The sequence below is a fragment of the Echinops telfairi genome, unplaced genomic scaffold, assembly GCF_000313985.2.
Source record: "Echinops telfairi isolate 266 unplaced genomic scaffold, ASM31398v2 ScPeMD7_19;HRSCAF=73, whole genome shotgun sequence".
NCBI classification, from domain to species: domain Eukaryota; kingdom Metazoa; phylum Chordata; class Mammalia; order Afrosoricida; family Tenrecidae; genus Echinops; species Echinops telfairi.
Genome location: NW_022103916.1, coordinates 8113744 through 8137594, shown reverse-complemented (window position 1 = coordinate 8137594; position 23851 = coordinate 8113744). Strand labels below are relative to the sequence as shown.

Below are 23851 nucleotides of genomic sequence, written 5' to 3'. Positions count from 1 at the left end.
TGGCAAAGGCAAATGGTAGACTGCATTATCAGGTGATCTATTAAAATCATTTCATCATCCAGATGTGAATACTAAAATAAGGATCAGGAAAGGGGAGTGGTTTGTTTAAGGTAATGCAACTTATTGGTACAAGCCTACTTTCATACCTGAATCCCAGTAGGAGATTAAAAATGATTCAAAGGGAAGAGAAACAAAGAAGTTGGTGATTTCAGAATGGGATAGTATGTCTCAAACTTGACTGGTGTCTGAATCACTCAGAGTGCTATAAAAATACAGATCCCTAGTCCCTAGTTCTCTAGCTGGAATTCAGATTAGGCAGGTTCCGTGGGGTCTCAGGACTCTCTGTACATTTGATAAGTGTCCCAGGCCATTCTTGTTGTCAGATGAGTCTTAGAGACATAGGATATGAGGGATTAGATGTGATTCAGCATTCCTAACTTAGGAGTTTGGCAGAAGTCCCTGGGTAGACTTCTTTTATTTTGGACACAGAAGCAAGTGATCATGCATTCTTGATGGCCCAATGTGGACACTTGGTGACGAAGGACTTCCTCCATCACTCTGTACACTGCTAGCACCTCTCCTTAAATGTTTTGGTTGCGGGGGTTATTGTTGCTGCTAGTTGTCACCAAGTGGGCCCCACTCAAGGAGAGTCCATGGACAAGAGAGGGAAACAATCTGTTCATTGATACCATCTTTAAGGTCATGGGCATGCTCCAGTCCATTGTTTTGGCCACTGTATGTTTTGAGGGCCTTCAAGTTCAGGGGCTCATCTTCCAGAACTATAGCTGGACAACATTCTGCTGTTGATTCCTTGGCTAACTTTTGTAAATACATGACTAGGCCTTTCCCCTCTAATCTGTCTGCGTCTGGAAGGCCTACTGAAACTGGTCCAGCAGGTGATCATGAGGGTATTTGAAATAATGGTGGCAAAGTTCCTTCCATCATCACAGCAGCGTGCAAGCTACTAGAGTATCATAAACTGACCGATAGGTGGTGGATAAGTAGGCGTATACACACTATAACAAGAGTGTTCCAAAAGACCAGGCAACTTTTTTTTTTAAAGAAAATTTTTGTGGTTTTATTGTATAAAGAGGCATTGAAACATCTGAACAAATCAGTATCTGGGCGGTGAGGCAGCTGCTTTCTCCTTCACTTCTTTGGGTTACTAGAGCAACTTGTCAGTAGATTCAAAACAAATTTTTTTTAAAGGGACACCCTTTTGCATTACTTAAGTCTTTCCAAGGCATGCGCTGGTACAACACGAACTTCTGTCAGATGCGACTATCTGGTGTCCAAACATCATACACAGCACTTGGGTGGCAGCAGCGCACGGCGCCCCTCCCACTGTGGCCTGGCTGGTGGATGATGCTCAGAGCATCTGGAGGAGTGTGAATAGTATCGGGAGGAGGAGGAGGAGGAGGGAGGAGGCAACAGCGGGAGTGCCTGGCTGAGACGAGGTCAGCCGAAGTTGTGCAGAGCCAGCCTGAACACGCCATTGGTGCACACCCAGGCATCGTTGATGCTCTTTAGTAGGAACATCTGCTGAAAGCCCAGGATGGGGTCTTCATCAGCCTTCGGCTGGCCCACACCCATGCTGAGGATGCAGCTATCTGGCGTGGGCTGATGGTCCTGTGACGTGATGCTGTGCTGGGTTTTCTGGAAAGGAAGGCTAGACAACTTCTCCATAATGGCAGCTTTCCCCTGGAACTGCTGTCCTTCCCACGTAAGGCATGACGCATCAATATAAATTGCACCCAGTTGGGTTCTGTCGTTATCAAATAACTGGTAGTAATGCTGAATGAAGCTGGATCCAATCTGTTCCCAAATCGGCTTGTCTCCCAATCTGGGGCGTTGCCCGGCCTCTTGGAGACCCAAGGGGCTGGCACGATGGCAGCAGCGGCTGCAGCAACCAGCGCGGTCTGCGACCGACTCAACCAGACAACGTTTGAAACTCAATCAAATGGATCTCTCTGGAGGGAGTCATCATTGCTTGGAAGAGACATGGGTGAGCTGAGACTCTACTCTGCCTTTGAGCCTCTCTTCCAGAGAACAAGAAGTGCTCAAGTTTGCAGCTGGGCAAGCATCAACTCTTCAGGGACCACATATTGAATCAAATAGACCTTCAACTCCATGCTACAAGTCAGGATTACAGAAACAAAGAAGTGGAATCCTAACCGCGTCAATTATTACTGTGTTGGGTCAAGACTGAATGAAACAGTGGATTGTCTTTTTGGTCATTCCAGTCAGAAAAAGGTACCCAAAGTCATGCTACTGAACCATCGTAGAAAGATCAAAGAAGTCTTAATTCTGAACTGCTACCTGTCTTGTGAACAGATCTAGTTCACAAGCTTTATAGAACACGTATGTGGAAGTTTGGTGTGGTGAGCGGCACATACTTTGCATTTATTAAATGGTACCTACCACCGTCACTGTAATCAGCATCATCAAGGTGCACTATCTAACCAATCATGTACTCTCCATGCCCTATGTATCGTTTCATTGAACTTTACTCTCCCATGGACCTCTGCATGGAGAAATGGGGCAAGGATACCCTTAATGGGATGAGAGGATGCTTGGTGTGAGAGGCTCTGCCTAATGGGGTGTTAATAAAGAATTAGGCTAATTATTCAGGCTCCCTGTTTGGATTTAGATTTGGGATCCATCTGAGAAGGAGATGATAGAGGAGACTAATAGAAAGAAAGAAATGCCATGCACCATGGAGACTGAGGATCATGAGAGAGGACATTAGAGTTGCCTCAATTCCTGGAACTTTCCATTCAGGCCTAGTTCTGGACTATGTATGGTCTTATCACAAATCCCTTTTCCAACGAGTGGGCTCACTGAGTCATTAGTGAGCTAGAAGAACCAAGCACCCCACCAACACAGAGAAGTTTGGCTTCACCGAGGCAGAAGGAAAGAGCAATTGTTTCGGATGTACTAGTTAGTAAACTGGAATTCTGCTCCCACCTCTGTAAGCATGAATGGTGAAGTACCCTCCTCTCCTACCTCACCTGAATAGTGGGAAGAGTGAGGAAAATAATTATGTGAACCTACTGAAAATATTCAAAATTCGGAATGCCCATATAGCCATATGTTTTATCAAGCTCATTTCCTATCATTATTCACCTGACTTGGTTCTGTGTGATTTTGGGCTATTTCCAAAAGCAAGCATTAGTCAAAAGACTTATCATTCCTGAACATATTTGAGCATTTGCTCCCATGGACATAAATGTGTGAAAGAACTGCTCTAAGAAACGAAACACAAGGCCAGAGAATCAGGGGGTTCTCTTTCAGATCAGAAGGCAACTTTCCACAAGAAGAAGGTGGCCTTGGCCAGCTAGATTTGGAAGGAAGCCCTCAAGCAGTGGATTTTCACTGTGCATGAACTTGCTGTTCTCGAGCTCTCCTGGCACCAAGGGAAAGAAGTCAGAGTTCCAGCACTGAGAAACCTGTGAGTTTACTTACTTGCACACATGAACACCTTTCACATAGCATAGTTCTTAAATATGCTTGTGAACCCTTAAAAAAAACCCCAAACTCAAACTGACTGCCACGGAGTCAATTCTGACTACTCATAGCAACCCCACAGGACAGAGTAGGCCTTGCCCTGTGGGTTTCTGAGGCTTTAATCTTTATGGGAGTAGAAAGTCTCGTCTTTCTCCCTTGGAGCAGCATGTGATTTTGAACTGCTGACCTTAGCACTTCCACACATAACCCACTGTGCCACCAGGGCTCTGTTGCCCAGGTTAACTATGTGTCCCTGGGTGACACAAACAGTGAGCATGCTCAACGGCTACCCGAAAGGTTGGTGGTTCAAGTTCGCCCAGGACACGTCGGAAGAAAGGCCAGGTGATCAGCCATTGAACGTCTGTGGTGCACAGGCCTACTCTGACACACACACGGGGATGCCATGAGTTGGAGCTGACTGGGCAGCAGCAAACAACAATTAATCAGCGTCTCATCATTGAAACAATGATGACTCAATGACTCAACTAATTATATCAGTTGTTCTGGATAATGATGCCATAGGTTACTAAAAATTTCTTCAAGCCAAATTGTATGGGTTTAAATACACGGTTAAATACATGGTTATGTTCTTGCGAGCAGTTGGATAGTCTTTCCCTTGTCACTAAGAGTCTTTCTCAATTTCCCCCTTGGCAATCCAAATACAATTGAAAGCTTTTTGGTGTAACTTTTTACTCTGTTAGTGCCTGGCCACCACAGTGGTTATTGTGGAGAAATCAACACTCATTTGGATGATTTTAAGTTCAGAAATCCATCACTTGTCTGTTAGTTTGTCACATTGTGGTGCCTTGTGTGTTGCTGTGATGCTGGGAGCTATGTCACTGGTATTTCACATGCCAACAGAGTCAATCAAAGTGAACAGGTTTCAGTAGAGCTGCCAGACTAAGAACTGACTACGAAGAAGATATAAGCTGTCTACCTCTAAAGAATTAGCCACAGAAAACCTTTTGGACAGCATCGGAACATTGTCAGTTACTGAAAACCTCATTAATGTGAATAAAACATGGTCAGATATTGGTCCAGAAGCTGAGCCTGTCAGGTCAGAAGACACTCAAAATATAACTGAGAGAGTGCTGCCTTCTCAAAGAAGAGTCAATCATAATGTTGCAAGTTTGTAATAAAGCCTGTGGGAGTAAAGCCTTATAGGGCCTGTTTCATGTAGAGGCCAGAGTTCTATCAGGAGATCTTCTCGTACAAGAGAAACAATTCATATTCCTTGTCCGCCACCAAGTTGGTTTAGCTTTAAATTTAATGTTGTTTTAAAATACATTCAACTCTCCTGAGCATATTGTTCACTATGGTCTGATCCAAGGTAAATTTAAATTCTGAACTATTCTTGGCTCATTTCCCCTCTCAATTTGTGCCTGGCTGCTCAGCAGTGGCCAGGCTTCAGGAAATTCAAGTGATCAGCCTACGCAAACAATGGTAGGACAGAGAAACTCCCTAAGAGGAGGAAGGGTTCTGTAACAAATCTACCATATCTTGTTACTGGCTTTGTTATTAGCTGCCCTCAAGTCGACCTTGAATCATGGCAACCCCATACACGATGAAACAAAAGCTGCGCAGTTCCACGCTATCCTCATCATCAGTTTTAATCAGACAGTTGTGCTCCACAAAGTTTTCAGGGGTTGATTTTCAAAAGTAGGTCGCCAGGCCTTTCTTCCTAACCTGTCTTAGTCTGGAAACTTCATTGGAACTTGTTCAGCAATATAGCAACACTTAAGCCTCCACTGACAGACTAACAGCTGGTGGCTGTGCATGACGTGCACTTCTGAACTTAAAATCATCCAAATGAGTGTTGATTTCTCCACAATAACCACTGTGGTGGCCAGGCACTAACAGAGTAAAAAGCTACACCAAAAAGCTTTCAATTGTATTTGGATTGCCGAGGGGGAAATTGAGAAAGACTCTTAGTGACAAGGGAAAGACTATCCAACTGCTCGCAAGAACATAACCATGTATTTAACTGTGTATTTAAACCCATACAATTTGGCTTGAAGAAATTTTTAGTAACCTATGGCATCATTATCCAGAACAACTGATATAATTAGTTGAGTCATTGAGTCATCATTGTTTCAATGATGAGACGCTGATTAATTGTTGTTTGCTGCTGCCCAGTCAGCTCCAACTCATGGCATCCCCGTGTGTGTGTCAGAGTAGGCCTGTGCACCACAGGCGTTCAATGGCTGATCACCTGGCCTTTCTTCCGACGTGTCCTGGGCGAACTTGAACCACCAACCTTTCGGGTAGCCGTTGAGCATGCTCACTGTTTGTGTCACCCAGGGACACATAGTTAACCTGGGCAACAGAGCCCTGGTGGCACAGTGGGTTATGTGTGGAAGTGCTAAGGTCAGCAGTTCAAAATCACATGCTGCTCCAAGGGAGGATGATGAGACTTTCTACTCCCATAAAGATTAAAGCCTCAGAAACCCACAGGGCAAGGCCTACTCTGTCCTGTGGGGTTGCTATGAGTAGTCAGAATTGACTCCGTGGCAGTCAGTTTGAGTTTGGGGTTTTTTTTAAGGTTTCACAAGCATATTTAAGAATTATGCTATGTGAAAGGTGTTCATGTGTGCAAGTAAGTAAACTCACAGGTTTCTCAGTGCTGGAACTCTGACTTCTTTCCCTTGGTGCCAGGAGAGCTCGAGAACAGCAAGTTCATGCACAGTGAAAATCCACTGCTTGAGGGCTTCCTTCCAAATCTAGCTGGCCAAGGCCACCTTCTTCTTGTGGAAAGTTGCCTTCTGATCTGAAAGAGAGCCCCCTGATTCTCTGGCCTTGTGTTTCGTTTCTTAGAGCAGTTCTTTCACACATTTATGTCCATGGGAGCAAATGCTCAAATACGTTCAGTAATGATAAGTCTTTTGACTAATGCTTGCTTTTGGAAATAGCCCAAAATCACACAGAACCAAGTCAGGTGAATAATGATAGGAAATGACTCACCTCCTATGGGTCTTCTCCATGCCTGACTTCTTCAGTGAGTGCCTGCTCACCTTAATTCCTATCTGGGTTTCATTTTCCTTTGGATTGACTTCTTCCTTGATGGGTAGACAGCTTTACCTCAAACTTCAAAGACGAAAAACTGGATTCATTTCCATGATGAAGTAATTAAAAACATGTCCTTTAGAGTCATACTACCTGGGTTCAAGTCCCAAGTCTATCCCTTAACAGCTGTGTGACATGGGGCCAATTACTTAATCTACTGGTGCCTCACTTAGCTTGACAGTATCAGAAGACTAAAACTAATTAAGGTAATCATATAATTTATCATCTAAATTGAGATACTTTTGAGAGTGAAAAGGGTGATATTAATAATTAAGACAATAGCCATGAACTGCTACTGTGTCAGTCAAACTAGAATGTCAAGTTACATTAATAACAATGGTACCCAGTTTTGAGAATGCTGGGGAGTGGGGTTCAATCTGTGAGAAGTTTCTGATATAAGGTGAGGGCTCTGTAAGTAATTGCTGGTATTATCTGTTCCAAAGACAGCATTTCCAAATTTTCTACAAATGACCCCATCATTCTCCCAAATCTTTCAGGTTAGAGTGTTTGGAGGTAGTTTTGACTTACTTAATTGCTGTCATACTCACCTTTTCCACGGCTTGCCTTCAGGACATAGGTGGCAGGGGTGTGTGACTTTAGGCAAATCAATTTCTGTTTCTAAGCCTCTGTTTCATCCTATGTTGCATGGGGACAACGGTCATGTCTCTGCTGATGCTCAAAACATCATCACATTGCCTGGCTATAGCTTTGGCAATTCACAGCAACCCTATGTATAACAGAACGAAACACCGCTGGCTTCTGCACCATCCCCACCATTGTTGTTATGTTTGAGCCCATTGCTGCAGCCGCAATGTCCATCCATCTTGTCAAGGACCTTCCTCTGTTTTGCTGCCCCTCCACTTTATCAAGCACGATGGCCTTCTCCATGGATGTTGCTGTGCTCACAGACTGTGGAGGGCTTTCCAACCATAAAGTACTTGCCAGTTTCAGGAATCAGTAGTAACATACCTCCCTCCTCAAATTTGGCACTAAGGTTGATTTCTGATTATAAGAAGTTCACGCTCAATACATATTTGCTGTTCAATTCAGTGAATGAATTATTGAGAGACACATTCTATACCAAGACAGATTGGGAAGAAAGGCCTGGTGATTGTCTGAAAATCCACCAATGACAAGGCTGTGGATCCCAGTGACTTGATCCACAATCAATCATGGGGGTGGCAGAGGACTGGACAGAGTTTTGTTCTGTTGTATATGAGGTCACGATGACGTAGGGGCTGACTGGACAACAGCTACAACAATAGCGTCAACAAACTCTGAATTATAATGAATCAATCTATCATGGTAAATGCCAGTCTGTGAAACTCTTTGGGAGCCAACAAAAAGAGTGGCATGCCTGTGGGTTGCTTTCGCACTGATATGCATAAAAGTAATAGGCACTGTCCATGGAGTTGGCTCAAATAGAAGAACAATTATCAGATGGTGCAAGACCAGGCGGTGTTTCATTCTGCTGTACATAGGATCACAGAATTGACTTGAAGGCACCTAACAACAGCAACATGGAGCACATGTGCTTGTGTCAGGCATGTTGCTCTATGCCTTACATGTGTTGTATGTTCATCTTCCCAATCCCAGGTGGTAGGCATTGTGATAGCGCCCATGAAGGGGGTCTAGGTGTGCTAGGAGGTTTCAGAATTCACTTAGGTTTTTCTGTTAGTGGTGGAGCCAGGATTCAAACTCGGGTCGGAGGGTATCTCCCGGCCATGACAGTCTGCCTTCCTGCCTTCTCTCTTTGAATCTGCAGCTTCTTGGTTGGATTTTCTCTCTCTACTACTTCCAGGGGTGGGGTTGGGGCTGGAGGGGAGATGGACTATGTGCTTCAGGCCTCATTTCTCCAGGTAGCGGGGTATTGTCTGGCCCCTAGCACACTCTTGGGTGTGCCCTTCCCTCCCTCCTTCGTGTGTTAGCTGTGTGGGTGTGACTCTGTCCCACTTTTGCCACCTAGCCTCACTGACCCCATTCTGGTCCTTTGGCTGTCCACCCTACCTCCCCTGGTGAAATGATTAATTGCCCATGGGTTTTCTATACATTTCTTTATAACACCCACCAAATGAATGGGTGGGGTCATTCAAATAAGGTGTAAAGGACTCTAACTTGGGGATTGGTCAGGTTTGCCATTCGTCTGATCTAAGGGCTACGAAGAAGCAGGGGCAGAACAATTCACGTGACCACCAAGAAGGAGAGCCCCTAGCAAAACACATCTGAGATCCTTCCCTGCCTTTGTGGTAGAGGTGGTGAGGCAGCAGAGACACCATAGCCTGTGGCATGGAGACCACGAGACAGCGGGGAGATGTCGAGACGTGAGGTAAGGGGGCAGATTGATAGGCAGGCTTCCTGGCCCATGGAGGTAGAGGCCAAGGGACCGTGTAAATGAGAGGTGGTGGTCGAGAGATCGACGGGGCTGCTGGCTGAGAAGAGGTGCTGCTGCGGATCAAAGGCTGTATCCTTAATGTGTTCTGATGCTGACCTGAGGTAACCCGCTAACTTCCCTAAGAACCTCCCTTAATTGGGAGCCTTGTCTGAGTCCTCTGTGACCATTGCGATGGATTCCTGAACTCTGCACATAGAGTGATGTGGGCAGAATGGTTGCCGACAGACTCGGGTAAGAGAAGGGGAAACACATTTTTGCCCTCAGCCTCGTGGCAGTCAACCACAGGCTGGAGGCGGGTGGCTGCTCGTGCCCTCCCACCATTTCCTCAACACCACTGTTGGAATGAGCCACTGCTCTGAAGTCACGTTTTTTTTAGAAATGCAAATTGTCAGGACTCCCCCTCCCCCTCTCCCCACTTAAGTAATCAGAACCTGGGGAGGGGAGGGCAGGAGGACAGAGCTCTGTGCATTAGCAAACTCTCCCTGCAAGTCTTGATGCATGCTCAAGTTTAACAATCTCTGCCTTATAAAATGGTGTCAACATTCACCGTGTCCTCCCCAAGATGCCCAAGTCCTGCCATTTCAGCCCTGATGCACTGCTCTCCGATATTTACTCTAAGTATGGCCCGTTACATTTGCTGCTTTCTGAAATCACGACTTACTCCTCCTTCCATGACTTTGCCTCTAATGCTCTTCCTTATATCTGATAGACGATCTCTCATTGAAGTTTTCCCTAGCCCATCCTTCCACGGCCAGTTCAGGCTGCCTCCCTTCCAGTTTCCTCCAGCCTCCTTGTTCCCCTGGAGTCCCTTCAAAAGCAAATGCTGGTTCACAGACTGATTGATGCATGTGCTTCAGTGGGCTCCATGAGGGGGTTCACCCCAAGCCAAGCAGTTGGGGGAGGGACCAGGATCCATGATGTTGGTGGGTGCAGGGGGCATGACTCAGAGAAAGATCCATGACAAGGAGGCAAAGGAACAGATAACCAGAAAGAAGTAGAGATGAGAAGCAATGGGCCCCTCCAGAGACGGCGCTGGGCCTGACAATGTCCTCGTTTCTGGTGTATTGGGTGGATGTTCTTCCAGCGCAATAAGCCCCCTTTAAAACTTGGTCTGCGGAGGGTTTTGATCATCTTAACTACTGTTCCCTGATTCAGACACAAACAAGCAATTTCTTCTGGAGCTATGCATCTGTCTGGTTAAGGTAGGGATCATCTTAGCTGGAGAAGTGAGACATTTCCCAACAGTGTCACTCAGTGGCCAGGTCTACTTTCTCTCCCTACCCGTGTCTCTTGCTGTCAAACCTTCTATTCAAAACACAGACAAACAAACAGTTTCATTGATAGTGACCCTGTAGGACAGGATAGACCTGCTCCCGTGGGTTTCTGAGGTTGTAAATATTTATGGAAGCAGAACGTCTCATCCTTCTCTCAAGTGGTTAGCTCCCTTGTGGTTAGCAGCCCAACTGTACCCACGCCTCTAGGAGAGTGCCTTCAACCTTCTACAGCCAGAGATTTATGTGATGGGAGATTATTTCGCCCCCGCTACCTAATTTTAGAGAAATATTTGTTTAAAAATGCATAACAAAATTGATCATTAGTGACAGTATATTCGCAGTATCATGCAGCTATCACCATTATCTACTTCTAGAATATTTGCATCACCTCAAAAGGAAACCCTGTATTCATTAAACATTCACTCCCCATTCTCACTTTACCCAGCCCCTCCCAAAACAAAACAATAACAACAAAAAGCAGCCAACCAACCAACTATACAAACAAAACCAAACTCACTGAGTTGATTCCAACTCATAGTGACTTTATAGGAAAGGCTAGAACTGCCCTGTTGGGTTTTTGAGGCTAAAAATCTCTACAGGAATAAAAAACCTTATCTTTCTCCCATGAAGTGCCTGATGGGTTCAAACTACTGACCCCGTGGTTAGCAGCCTAAATGTCACCTACTACACCACCCACTAATCTGTTGCCACAACCTCAACTTTTCATGAAGCAGTCAATATCTTGGGCAACCTGCATGGTGGAAGTGATGACTAGGTTTCCCCTCTTAATGGAGTTTCTCTTGTTTTCCTTCCTACTTTCTGTCCCACTTGACTCCACTCTAGAGATTCTGCGACTTTTCTACTGAAGCATTCGTGGGCTGCTTAAAGGTTTTTCACTGTGGCAGATGGGATCATCATTGCGAAGGGTCTCTCAGCTGATAGTTCGGTCAAACAGGGTGAGTGAGTTAGTTTATTGTGCCAACCTGGCCGATAAACACATGTGGGGTTAATTGAAGGGCAGAGAGATAAATGGTTCAGTGAGGATCGCCTTTCTAGTTCTCTGGTCTCTTGCTTTGTGATGGTCCAACCAGGGTACAGCTGCCTTAGCCAGTTCGTTGCTTCTGCTGGCAATTCTCACTTCCTGCAAGACATCCCTGAGAAAAAGCCACATGGCCCTACCCCGATGCAGCCCTGCGTGCTGGAGCAGCCGTGAGGAGACCCCTGCCAGTGCTGAGTTGCTTACACGTTCACGGACTTGGCTTTCCTCCTGCAGTCGGTGTCATTGTGTGTGTTTTGTGAGATGGAGGACTTTGTGGATTGGTGTTGGATGTATGGGTTAATGGGTTAATGTTGGACTTGTGGGCTTGGGCAGCACTGGGTTGGGATGTTTTCTTGATGTGCACTCACCCTTTATATAAAACTCTCTCTTATACATGAGTTTCGGTGGATTTGTTTCTCTAAAGTACCCAGGCTAACACACAGGGCATTTACATGGTGTAAAATTCATTATTTTAAGTCTGCCATTTTGATTTAGGCGTGCTACCAAAAAACCCAACTCACTGCCATCGAGTCGATTCTGACTCATACTGACTCAAAAGTGTTTGGGCTGGGTGCGAACTAAGTAGCCCTGTTTGGACTAAGCTGAAGCAGGTCCAGCCCTGCGCTTGCTTCTCTGCACATCCCAAAGGTCAGCAGCAGATGTGCCAGATAAGATAACCAGTAAAACCAGATGTTCCCGGTTCAAAGAAAGCCGCAAGGAGTCCACAAGCAATTCTCCCAGTTTCCAGACCCCATGTGCTAATTGTCATAATTACCATACATTCCTCACCACCCCTTTAAAAATCCTCAACCCCAGCTGCTGAGCACAACTTCCCTGACCTGTTGGCCTAGGTCACAGAACCTCGTCCTGGAGCTCCCCCACCCCCTAATAAAGCTATTTCTGTTTCTGCTCTCCCTTGTCCTGTCAGGTATGTCTGTCTGTCTCCCTGTACCTCAGTTTCCCCTTTACAAAAAGGACACAGTACAGCTGTCCCTGTGGGTTTCTGGGACTAAATCGTTATGCGAGGAGAAAGCCTTGTCTTTCCCTGGTAGGCATGCTAACTAAGGCCATTTTATTTTATTGGTTGCTGATATCTTCTTCTTTTTAACCAAAAGATTGGAAGCCAAATGCTTCGGACAACTCATTTGTACATTCAAGCTGACAGCAGTATTCATGGGAGCTTAGTGGTTTCTACTGTGCAAAAGTTCTGTGGCCCATTAGACCCAGATAGCATAATGGTCATCAGGAAACCCTCCAACCAACTAGCCTCCTGGCATGGGGAAGGAGAGGAGAGGGTACGAGACTTTTGTTTTCCTGTAGCTTTTCGGTTGAATTTGTATCACATGTATCAGCTACAGTGCATTCAGGGGAAACCCCTTCCCCGCCTTTAAAAAGCAAAAACCAAACCCAGCGATTTGACACGACAAAATTCTGAGAGCTAGTTACGTAGTCATAATCTTCCCCTCTAATGCTAGAGCTTGGAGTCCATGGCACAAGCAGCTAGGAAGGGGAGGTGGATAGCAAGTAGGGGAAGGTAAGAAGGAAATGGGCTCCACAAGCAGCAACTGGTGTTGAGGGCAACCTGGAACCCATGTCAGTCCTTGTTGCCTGTGCCTATGATGTATAGCCTGTATAGCCTGTGAAAGGGAGGGTCTTTGTCATGGAGCTAAACTGTACACATCTGGCCAGGGATGGTAGAAGCCAAGAAGGACCCAGGGGAAGTGGAGCAGTTACAGGCCCTGCTGCTGTCTCACACTAATAAGGCGAGACAGCAGATCAGCCACAATTTATCTGCATTTCAAAATAGCCACTGCCTCCTTCAGGCCTTCAAATCTCCTCACTCTAGTGGGAAACATTTAGGGAAGAGAATTCTGGGAAATGTAGTTTAGCCTGGGCAAGTCCACACATTAAAAATCCACACATTACAACACCTCTGACTTTCTTTGTCTCCCTTGTCGTTACGTTTGTCTTCCTCAGCCTATCTCACTGGGATTCACCTACCGTGTGTGTGTGTGTGTGTGTGTGTGTGTGTGTTCACAGTCCTCAGAAAAATCTGGATAGAGGAGAAGGTTTCAGATGAGATGCTCTTCATCAGACGACAGACTGCAGACCGTTTTCAAGGGAGCTGGTGATGGATGTGTATCTTCTGGCACGCTAAGCCTCCTAATTCTCTATTCTCTTTCCCTTTACTACCCGGACCCTCGTGCACTCCAGGTGGAGAGAAGGATCAGGGAAAAGATACAAACAACTTCCTGGATGGAGGATTAGAAGAATGTAGCACTCAAGGTGCTCAAGGCTTCCAAGTTCAGGAATGGACGGAGTTGTCTATTGACCGTGCCAAGGAGGTGCTAACAGACTGTTATGGATATACTTGTGTCTCTTAAACTATGTGTTTAAGTCCTAATCTCTGCACCTATGATTCTGACTCTGTTAGGAAAGACAGGCTTTATTTTGCGGTGTTCATGAGGTCACACACATGGGAAGGTAGATACCAAAGCAATCCCAGGGAACTCCTCCCAGGCTCCCAACAAGTTTATGATGTTTTGAACTTTAGCCTTCAGAAATGTGAGAAAATAAAATTCTAGTGCTCTCCCAGACATATATTCAAGTCCTAAATATAGCTACTAGAGCCATCTTTCTTGCTTTTGAAAATCTCATGTTATTATAGAAGGCTTTGTCCTTTTGGAAACCTGGTTGCTTAGTGGTTGACACATTGGCGTGATAACTGCAGTTCAAAACCACCAGCCACTACATGGGAGAAAGATGAGGCTTTCTACCCATAAAGAATTATAGCCTTGGAAATGGGCAGTTCCACGATGTCATATGGGTTATTTTGAATTGGAATTGACTTGATGGCAGTGAGGGTTTTTTCTTTTTGGCATGTTATATACTATTCAAGACTTAAGAGAGGAGGTATATAAGTATATGACCCCACCCTCTGAAAAATCAATTCAGAGCTGAACTAGAAATCTCAGAATGATCTACTCTCCAAGAGAAAGAAAATGGTGCTCTTGCAAGCATATACCCAAATCATAAATGCATCCTTTATAATAGCATTAAAGCATCAAATGTCCAAGATATCTATAAAAAGATGTGCAAGATTGCCTGCAGAAAACGATAACACATTAGCAGATAAATTAAAGATGACCTAAATTAGCAGACTTATTTAATATTCAAGTAATTGAAGTCTCAATAACATGAAGATGTCACTTCTATCCAAACTGCATTACATTTTAAATGTATTAAAATCACAGCAATTTTTGTGTGTAAACTGACCAAGTAATTCTAAGATTTATATGTAAATACAAAGGACCTATAGTTTCCAAAGTAATCTTGAAGTTGAAAGTTGAAAGCCTTACACTGCTGGATATCAAGCTTTGCTATAGGTCCAGACAGTGATTAGTACAGTTTGGTATTGAAACAAGGGTGGATATATAAACCAATGGAATTGAATAGAATACAGATTCTAAAGAAGATTCAAATACTTATCATCTCCTGGTTCAAAAATAGCCCATTGAAATCCAATGGGGGAAAGGATGGTCTTCATATGGGAAAAATACCTTTGCTCTTACATTACAACATTCACAAAAATTAATTTTGGGCTGATAATAGACCTGTACACTAGAAATAAAACATTAAAGCTTCTAGCAGTAGCCAGAAGAATACATTCTTGACCATGGGATAAATCGGACACTAATGACACCAATTTTAAAATAAGACAAATGATCAATTGGACTTCATGAAAATTAAGAATTTCAGTTCATCGAAAGACATCCATAGGAGAGTAAAAAGGCAAATCACAAACCTGGAGAAGACATTTGTAATACATACATTCAACAAATAAGTTATATTTTCAAAGTACAGACTACAAAGAAACTGGACCTATTGAGTAAGGTCTCAGGTGAATTTGGGTGGATAACAAAAAAGGAGACCCAATTTTCTTTCCCAATGTTTGCTTGTCTTCTTTGTCAGGGTTTGGGCCTTTGATCTGAAAAAGATGGAGCAAAAATTGGTGGGTAGGAATAAGATCCCAGACTGGGCAAAGGACCTCTTCATTGTTCTGAGAGAGGGTTCTGGTCTGGCTGATTCACAGAGACCTTGAAAATGAGATTGCTGAATCATAGGTAAAATTCAAAGAAAAGAGAAAGTGTAAAATCCATTTCTGATATTCAAAAGGAGAAAAAGCATAGATTTCACAAATTAGTGGGCTGACACTGGATCACAGGAAATATTCTAAAGCCGATTATTGAAAGGATGATTTGTGAACTTCTAAAAGAAGAAGTAATGATCTTATGGTGTTACTGGGAATTCATTTAAGCAAATCATGCTACATTAACTTTACTTTTTTCTTTGGCCTGACTATTTGATTTTTAACCAGACAAATGTAGTTGACTTAAAATACATGGACTTTAGTGAGACGCCCAACAGTGATTCTCATGATAACTGTGTAAAGGAGATGTGAAAGTAAGATTTTGGCTGCATGGAAAATTAAGATGATTAGTTAACTGAGTTTTTCTAATGGATTAATCCCTATAGAATAGGAAAGCTTTCTCTCTGCCCCCACTCTTTTGGACATTTTTATTAATGAATATGGCATATTTAAATGTTGCATTCATCAAAATTGAAGGTGAGGTGTAGTTGGGATGACAGATAAAGTAGAGTAATGGATTTAGTCTCAGATAAAATTTAATTAGATTAACCAACAGTCTACTATATGAAGGGACTTATCAAACTGGGAATTGGAATGCCAGCATTTCCTAGGGCTATATAAGGGAGAAGGCAATGTCATATGCAACCTGTGGAATTCCAAAGAATATAAATAATTCAAATGAATAAAAGCTGTAAGAAGATTTGAATTGAACTTTATAACAATCTGTTCTATCCAAAGAAGGAATAAGACAGTAAACATCACTGTATGAGCCTTATAGAAAAGATTAAAATATTAGAAGCTAGTGAGTTTTCAAAATGATTTCAAACCCAAGATTCTATGATATATATATGGTTTAGTGGTTAGAATTCTACTTTCATCTTCAACAAATTGAGACACTGCTCTCTTGTATATAAACCAGGGATAAATTTACTCATTCCACATGTAACCCACAGGTAAGGTTTACAGATGAAGTCATCCACAACACTCGTGGTAATCATTAGAGAGAAAAGCTAGCAAAACAGGAAAAAACCATTATTGCTATAAGTGTCTCTGAATGAGGACAAAATTGACATGTAATTGCAACTTTTTATAACTTTTTGTATTATTCAAACTTGTATTGATAGTGCTGCAACACTGGATTGATTTAGAATTCTTTCCCAAACAGTGGTTTATCAATGGCTAAATCATCAGTTAGGAATTCATGAGTGGTGCAGATGGTTAAGGTATTCAGGTTGGAGGTTCAAGTCCATCCAGAAATGCCTTGGAAGTGAAGATCTACTTCCAGAAATCCAGTCATTCAAAACCCTGTAGAGCACAGTCCTAAAGGGTGGCACATAGGGCCACCATGAGTTGGCATTAATTCCATGGCAACTGGTCTTGAATACTAGATTGGGACTATACAATTTTTTCATCTTTGTATTTTCTTGATATTATTGATTTAGTTATTTATCTTGTGATTCAAAAGATAATGTTTTTAAATTCCAGGTTTGATAAGGGTTTATTTTTGGCCCTATTATTAATATTTGATGTTATTGCTTTTTTATCAAGCAAAATGACCTTTAGTATTTCTACATTTTAAATTTTATTTAGGCCAAAAAATAGTTTTTCGGATACAAGCAACAAGTAACTAAATTCTACATTATTTTCCAAGTGAGTATCTTTATAGGTGTACGTGTTCTATGTAGTTTACTTTTTACTCCAAACTATGTGGACGTGTGTAGAGGCACAGCCAATGTACAGCGCTCCCACATAAGTCACCTTTATGACAAAAGCATCTAGTCCAGAATACACTGGTATTGGGGTAATGAGACACGACAGGAAGAAATCTGTAATAAGAACAAAGGCTTCTGTTATTTCAGAAGGGATTTGGTCGGCTGACATCGATGCTCAGGACCGGCTGCAAGCCTCGGAAGGCAAACTTTGGTGAGAGTGGCTTATCTTGAGGATGAGCAGACCTCACTGGTGTTTTGGATGGGGGTTGGATTTGAGACTCATTGGGAAGGAAGGAGCCACTGGTTGAATTACAACAATGGATTTAAGCATATCGACAATAGAGAAGATGGTACAGAATTGGGAGAATTGTACATTCTATTGAACATGGGATTGTCATGAGTCAGAGCTGACTACTCACAACAAAAATATGACATGATGGAGGCCTGCAAATTAATAGCTTAGTTTGTGCCCCATTCAAAATAGCTCCATTCAACACCAACACCGAGGTGGTGCAGACTCAGTGGGTCCAACCCTAGAAAATTCCATGATTCAAAATCTTAGTTGTTTCAACTCTCAATGAGTTCATAATTCGAAAGAGAAAGGGGACTGTGGGGAGTTTGCTCACATGTGCACCTCTGTGGTCAGCAAACAAGGCATCTTAGTTACTCCCTCAGGGTCATAGAGAGAGAGAATGGAGAGAGAGGGATGTTGCTCATGAGACCATTGGCAAAGCCCTTTTATCAGCTTAAATTTCCCCTTTCATTAATTGTCATTTGATTTTAGACTCTAATATTAGATGAGCATGAAAATGGTATATCCACCAGTTGGCTGTTTTGTTTTTAATTAGCATCAATAGTCATGTTATTTTTTAAAGTCTGGCGCAACCTTTTAAAAAGATCCTTAACTTGATAGCTTGTTAAAGAATAAAATACTCATCGTCTGAAAACGAGCTGAGAAATTGAATCTGAATTTTGCCTATCCATTAAAACGTTTGGGAGGAAGATGAGGCTTTCTACTCTCATCAAGGGTTAAAGTCTCTACCCTGTCCTATAGGATTGCTATGAGTCAGAATAGATTTGATGGCTATGCAAAAGTTTGATTAAAACCCTTTGTCAAAATCTACCTTATATTAGAAATAATCAGTTATGTTTTGTCTCCCTCATTGGGTTGAATAGTGAAATGGGTTCTTTTTTGTGACCTTTTGTCTTGGTTCTTTGGAAATAAAGCTTGGGAGATTATTTTTCCCAAGCCCTGTGGAGTTATCTTTGCCCTAGTTTCTACCATAGAGGGTTTGTTAATTTTGTGCAGTTTGCTTGACATTTCTTGGACAAACTGTAACCAGCTTGACTTTTGTTTGGCCCTGGACTTCAACCTACCCTGTGATTCATATGCGCCTTTCAGGGACTGATCAATAGACTATGCAAAGGAGGTGAGTTGTAGCCTACTAATAAATAAAAGGTCTGTGGCCTAGGAAGAAGGGATGGGTCAATTTATGACCTTGGTGGGAGTCCCATTCCTGGAAGTTGACAAGTGGTTTGTGTACTTAAGCAGTCAATCCCACAGAGGTTGTTTAGAAAGAAGAAGCAGTGGGCGAGAGGAGGCAAGGGACCTCCTAAAAGAGCTGTAACATGGTCAAGGGCGGTAACACTGAAGATAGCAAGAGGCCTAGAAGGGCAGGGACAGATGGCAGGGCCAAGAGGACATTATTCTGAGGGGACACGAGGAGCCTTTCTTCAGGGAGCTTAGAGGAGACTGTTCTGAGGGGGCCGCTTTTCAGGGGCTGAGAGGAGCGGAGAGTACTCTCCTGCACTGAAGGAGAAGAAATGGCCTCCGTGCTTCCTGGTCTAGATCCTGATGCTTACTGATGAGGCTTTTGGCTCCTGTTAAGATTTACCTCGTAGGAAATATTTTAAGATTTACCTCTTAGGAACTAAGAATCTACATATGAGTCAGAATTGACTAGATGGTAGTAGAGTTGAGTTTTTGATTTATAAGTCAAATATAGCCAGATGCTTATTGACACTGATCGCGAGTTGTTTCTTAATAACTAAACAACTGCAGCTAAAAGTCTGTGACTTATGTAAGAAAATGTAGTGAATTGCCACCAAACCTAAATGGCAGCAGGGAAGGGTGCTGAGGGAAGGGAGCTGGCTGGCGTCAGAGATGGAGTGGCACGGCACCTTGGAGAATGTGAAAACGGGGGATATATTTGACTTCTTAATGAAAAAACTCAAATATGTTCCCATCTAGACAATTCTGATTCATAGGTAAACACATATTGTTTAAGCCAGGGGTCCTCAAACTTTTTAAACAGGGGGCCAGCTCACTGTCCCTCAGACCCGTTGGAGGGCCGAACTATGGTTTTTTAAAAAAACTATGAAAAAATTCCTATGCACACTGCACGTATCTTATTTTGAAGTAAAAAAACAAACAGGGCCAAAACACCCCACGGGCCGGATAAAAGGCCGCATGTGGCCTTCGGGCCATAGTTTGAGGATGCCTGGTCTAAGCTGTAAATCTTAACAGGAACAGAAAGCTCATTAGTCTCCCACAGAGCCACTGGTAGGCTGGAGTAGCTGACCTTGCACTTAGCAGTCTGACACAGCACCAGGGCTCCTTTCTTTGATCTCTCGCTCAGAATTGGCATTGTGCTGATTTTTGTATTTGAAGTCATTTGTGCAAGATGTGTGATGTTTAGGTTTCATGTCAACTTGTTATGCTCGTGGGAAGGTATAGGTGGAATCCAATCGCTCAATCAGGATGCAGCCTAATGGCATCTCCGTGAGGGTGTGGCCTTTATAATAAGAGACCCTGTGGGGGCTTCTAGGGAAAGACCTAGTTTCCCATTTTTCCATCCTGCTCCATTGGCTGGCAGCTGTGTGAGTTTGGAGGGGCCACCAGTTAGCTCCTGATCCATGGACTTGAGTTGGACTTGGCTGGGCCACTTCCGTGACATACATTTCTGCCGTGAATGTCACTGGTTTTGTTTCTCTAGAAAGCACAGCCCAACCAAGAGAATAATCTCTACCAGTGTAGGGGGCTTGTCTCGACACTCGGATATCCTCCTGGTGTCTACTATCTTTTCGTTAGTTACTGTCACGTCAGCTCTGACTCAGGGCAACCCCACGCACGAAAGAATGAAGTGGTGTTCTGTTTTGTGCCATGTTTATGATCAATGGTCTGCCTGAATCCATTTTTGTGGCCACAGTGTATTTTGAGTGTCTTCCAACCTAAGAGTCTCATCTTCCAGCACTCTACCAGGCAAGATTCTGTTGTGATCCATAGATTTTCAGTGGCTAATTTTCATTAGTAGTTCTCCAGGCCTTTCTTTCTAATCTGTCTTCATCTGGAAGCTTTGTTGACATTTGTCCACCGCAGGTGACCCTGCTGGTATTTGAAATGTCAGTGTCATAGCTTCCAACATCATGGAGACATACAAGCCACCATAGTACAAAAAAAACTGACAGATGGGTGGTGAGTGTCCAGCACAGGTTCCGTAAACATCTCTGCAATATTTTTTGAATAGAATATAAGCTAGTGGATTTTACTCATTTAATAGCTACTGTTAAATGACATTTATACTCATATTTAGGTTAAATAACTCATGTGCATTTTAGTTGATGTGCTATTTGCTCATTCTGTTTATTTAAAAAATAATTGAGCCTTGGGAAGTAAAATTGTCTGAAGTCTTTGTTTAAAAAAACCTGCCTGAACAATCTTTACTGCCATCTAGTGGAAGAAACTGCTCCATTGCCATCTGGTCGTTCCCTTGTGGAGAAATAACAAGGTCTGTGTTTAGAACAATGACCAAAGCATATAATTGAGGGGATGGGAGGAGAACACAGTGGAAAATGTTTTTTCCTTTGATTAATCAGGTAGGCTGTGGTTATAGCTTAGGCTGGTTGCCTCTTTGTGCTTGGAATAATAGCAGAGGAAACGTCTTTGTGGCTTTGCAAACAAACTTATGATAAACTCTGGGTGGTGTTCTTGGCTGTGGTTCTATTTGAGGGTGAGTAATTGAGGCTCTTGGAGAGTCCCATCACAACAATGCATCTTCCAGATGTGAAAAGTCATGTGATTAGCATAAATGCTATGCACAACCACACATACATATACAGGGCACTGTTCCACCCTCTTCCTGATTTTAGGTCCTACCCCCACACCTCCTTGGCAGCCATGGTGTGCTGTCTGTGACTCAAGAGACAGTGTTCTTAATACAAAGCTGCATTTGGTCCTGCAGGAAGGGAGCCAAGGCCTCCCTAGCTGAGCTTCTGAAAATGACTACTGGGGCTTTTCATCCAAGTTGATGTTATTTATTTATAAGCAGGACTACCAATCAAGATTCTGAGGCTCCAGCCCCAGCCAAATCCCTCTTCCTTTCATATCTTTGATTTTACTCTCTTCTCTGTGGACCCTTGCCAGCTCTCTGAACAAAGCCTGTGAGTTCCTTGGGCCTCTCTCCCTTCCCAAATCATACACCAGTGCACACACACACACATACACACTTGAGGGTGCTGACCATGATCCCTGTTGGAAAGTGGACCTTGAGGAAATCAGAGAAAATCGACTTGAGTCATGCCCAGAGAGAACACCATGCCTGGCTCTTTTGATGAACTGAGTTGGCATTGAGCTGTGTGGGATGATTTAAAGGAGCAAGCAAGTCTTCCTACAGACCATCCTAAAACCTCTCTCTAGTTAGCTCCTGAAACTCCCATATGAAGCATAGACAGCTCATGATTCCCACATTAGAAATGAGGACTCGTTTCTGACAGGTTTTTCTGCCATGCCTGAGATTAATGGCCATGTAGGAATTAGTTTCCGCTCTTATTCCAACTGAGATCAAAGGTAGAGTCTACCTGCTTGGAAGAGAGTCAAAGAGGATTCTAGAGTCATATCTAGATTTGGTGGGGGAAGAATGCAAGGATAAGATACAAAAATCAATTACATTTCCATATTCTGGCTACAAATAACAGGGGAATGAAATAAAAATCACTACTTATGATAGCATTAAAATGATCAAATATACACATAATCAACTCCCACACTGAACGGCCCAGTTCTCTCAAGACTCTGACTTTAGACCTGGGACCCCGGATAACACAGGTACATAGTTTTTGATGCCCAAGATTCACTTGGTTAGCCTGACCTTGTGGTTTTTGTTACTTGCTGTTGAATTTGTCCCAGCTCATAGCGACCCTATATACAACAGAAGAAACATTGCCAGGGCCGAGCCCATCCTCACAATCACTGACATGTTTGCCTTGTTGCAGGGTCTTGCTCTTTGTCACTGCCCCTTTACTTTACCAGGAATGATGCCCTTCTCCAGGGACTGGCGCTTCCTGATAACATGTCCGAACAATGTGAAATGAAGTCTCACCATCCTCATTTCTAAAGAGCACCCTGGCGGTATTTCTTCCAAAACAGATATATTCATGATACTGGTAGTCCATGGTACTTTCAACATTCTTTGCCAACACAATAATCCAAAGGCATCAATTCTTCTTAAGTCTTTTTTATTTCATAGTCTAGCTTTCACATGCATATGAGCCAATTATAAGTACCACAGCATGGGCCAGGCACACCTTAATCCTCAAAGTGACAAATTTGCATACTTTAAAGAGGTCTTGTGCAGCGGATTTGCCTAATGCAATGCATCATTTGATTTCTTGACTGCTGCTTCTATGGGTCCAAATGTTAACTGAGGTTCCAAGTCAAATGAAGTTCTTGACAACTTCAATCTTTTCTCTAGTTATTGTGAGGTTGTTTATTGGTCCAGTCTTGAGAGTTTCTGTTTTATGTTGTGGCTGTAGTTTATTTTATTTTACTGGGGGCTGTTACTGCTCCTATCACAATCCACACATATATCCATTGTGCCCAACACATCTGTACGTATGTTCTTTTTCAAAACATTTTCTTTCTACTTGAGTCCTTGGTGTCAGCTCCTCATTTTTACCCTCCCTCCCCCATGAACCCTTGATAATTTATAAATTATTCTTTTTATTCATGTATTACACTGACCCCTGTCTTCCTTCACCCACTTTACTGTTGTCTGTACCCCTGGGAGGAGGAGGCATATGTCAGTTATTGTGATCGGTTCCCCCTTACTCCTCCACCCCACCTTCCCTTACCCTCCTAGTATCGCTACTCCCCTTATTAGTCCTGAGGGGTTCATCTGTCCTGGATTCCCTGTGTTGCGACTTCTTTTCTTTGTAAGATAGAATTGGGGTCATGAGAATGGTGGGGTGGGGGAGGAAGCCTTAAAGAACTAGTGGAAGGTTGTGTGTTTCATCGGTGCTATACTGTACCCTGACTAGCTAGTCTCTTCCTTGTGGCCCTTCTGACAGGGGGTGTCTCATTGACTACTGTTGGGCTTTGGTCTCCACTCTACGCCCTCCCTCATTTACATCGATATGATTTTGTTTTGGGTCTTTGATGCCTGATATTTGATCCCATCGACACCTCATGATCACATAGGCTGGTGTGCTTTTTCCATGTGGGCTTTATTGCTTCTCATCTAGAGGATTGCTTGTTTATCTTCAAGCCTTTAAGACTCCAGGCGCTATATCTTTTGATAGACATGCACCATCAGCTTTCTTCACTACTTTTGCTTATGCACTCATTTTGTCTTCAGTGATCGTGTCGGGGAAGGTGAGCAGCAGAGTGCCATGTTAGTAGAACAAAGTGTTCTTGTGTCGAGTTGAGGGAGTGCTTGA

At 43.3% G+C, this 23851-nt stretch overlaps 2 protein-coding genes across 2 annotated transcripts in view; both read right to left on the bottom strand.

Moving 5' to 3' along the window:
• DIPK2B (divergent protein kinase domain 2B) overlaps positions 1-23851 on the bottom strand; it is a 69434-nt gene that overhangs the window by 18388 nt on the left and 27195 nt on the right. The window lies entirely within an intron of this gene.
• LOC105979576 (nuclear transport factor 2-like) lies at positions 1459-5786 on the bottom strand. The gene is made up of 2 exons (XM_045288267.1): positions 5720-5786; positions 1459-1919 (listed from the first exon to the last, which is right to left on the bottom strand). The coding sequence occupies exons 1-2, from the start codon at positions 5784-5786 to the stop codon at positions 1459-1461; spliced, it is 528 nt and encodes a 175-aa protein (XP_045144202.1).

Excerpts from the sequence above, each read along its gene's own strand:
- LOC105979576 (XM_045288267.1), bottom strand. The coding sequence starts at position 5,786 with ATGCTCAACGGCTACCCGAAAGGTTGGTGGTTCAAGTTCGCCCAGGAC. Across the intron at positions 1,920-5,719 it reads CACGTCGGAAGAAAGGCCAG|ACCGCGCTGGTTGCTGCAGC; the intron begins GTGATCAGCCAT and ends AGTCGGTCGCAG.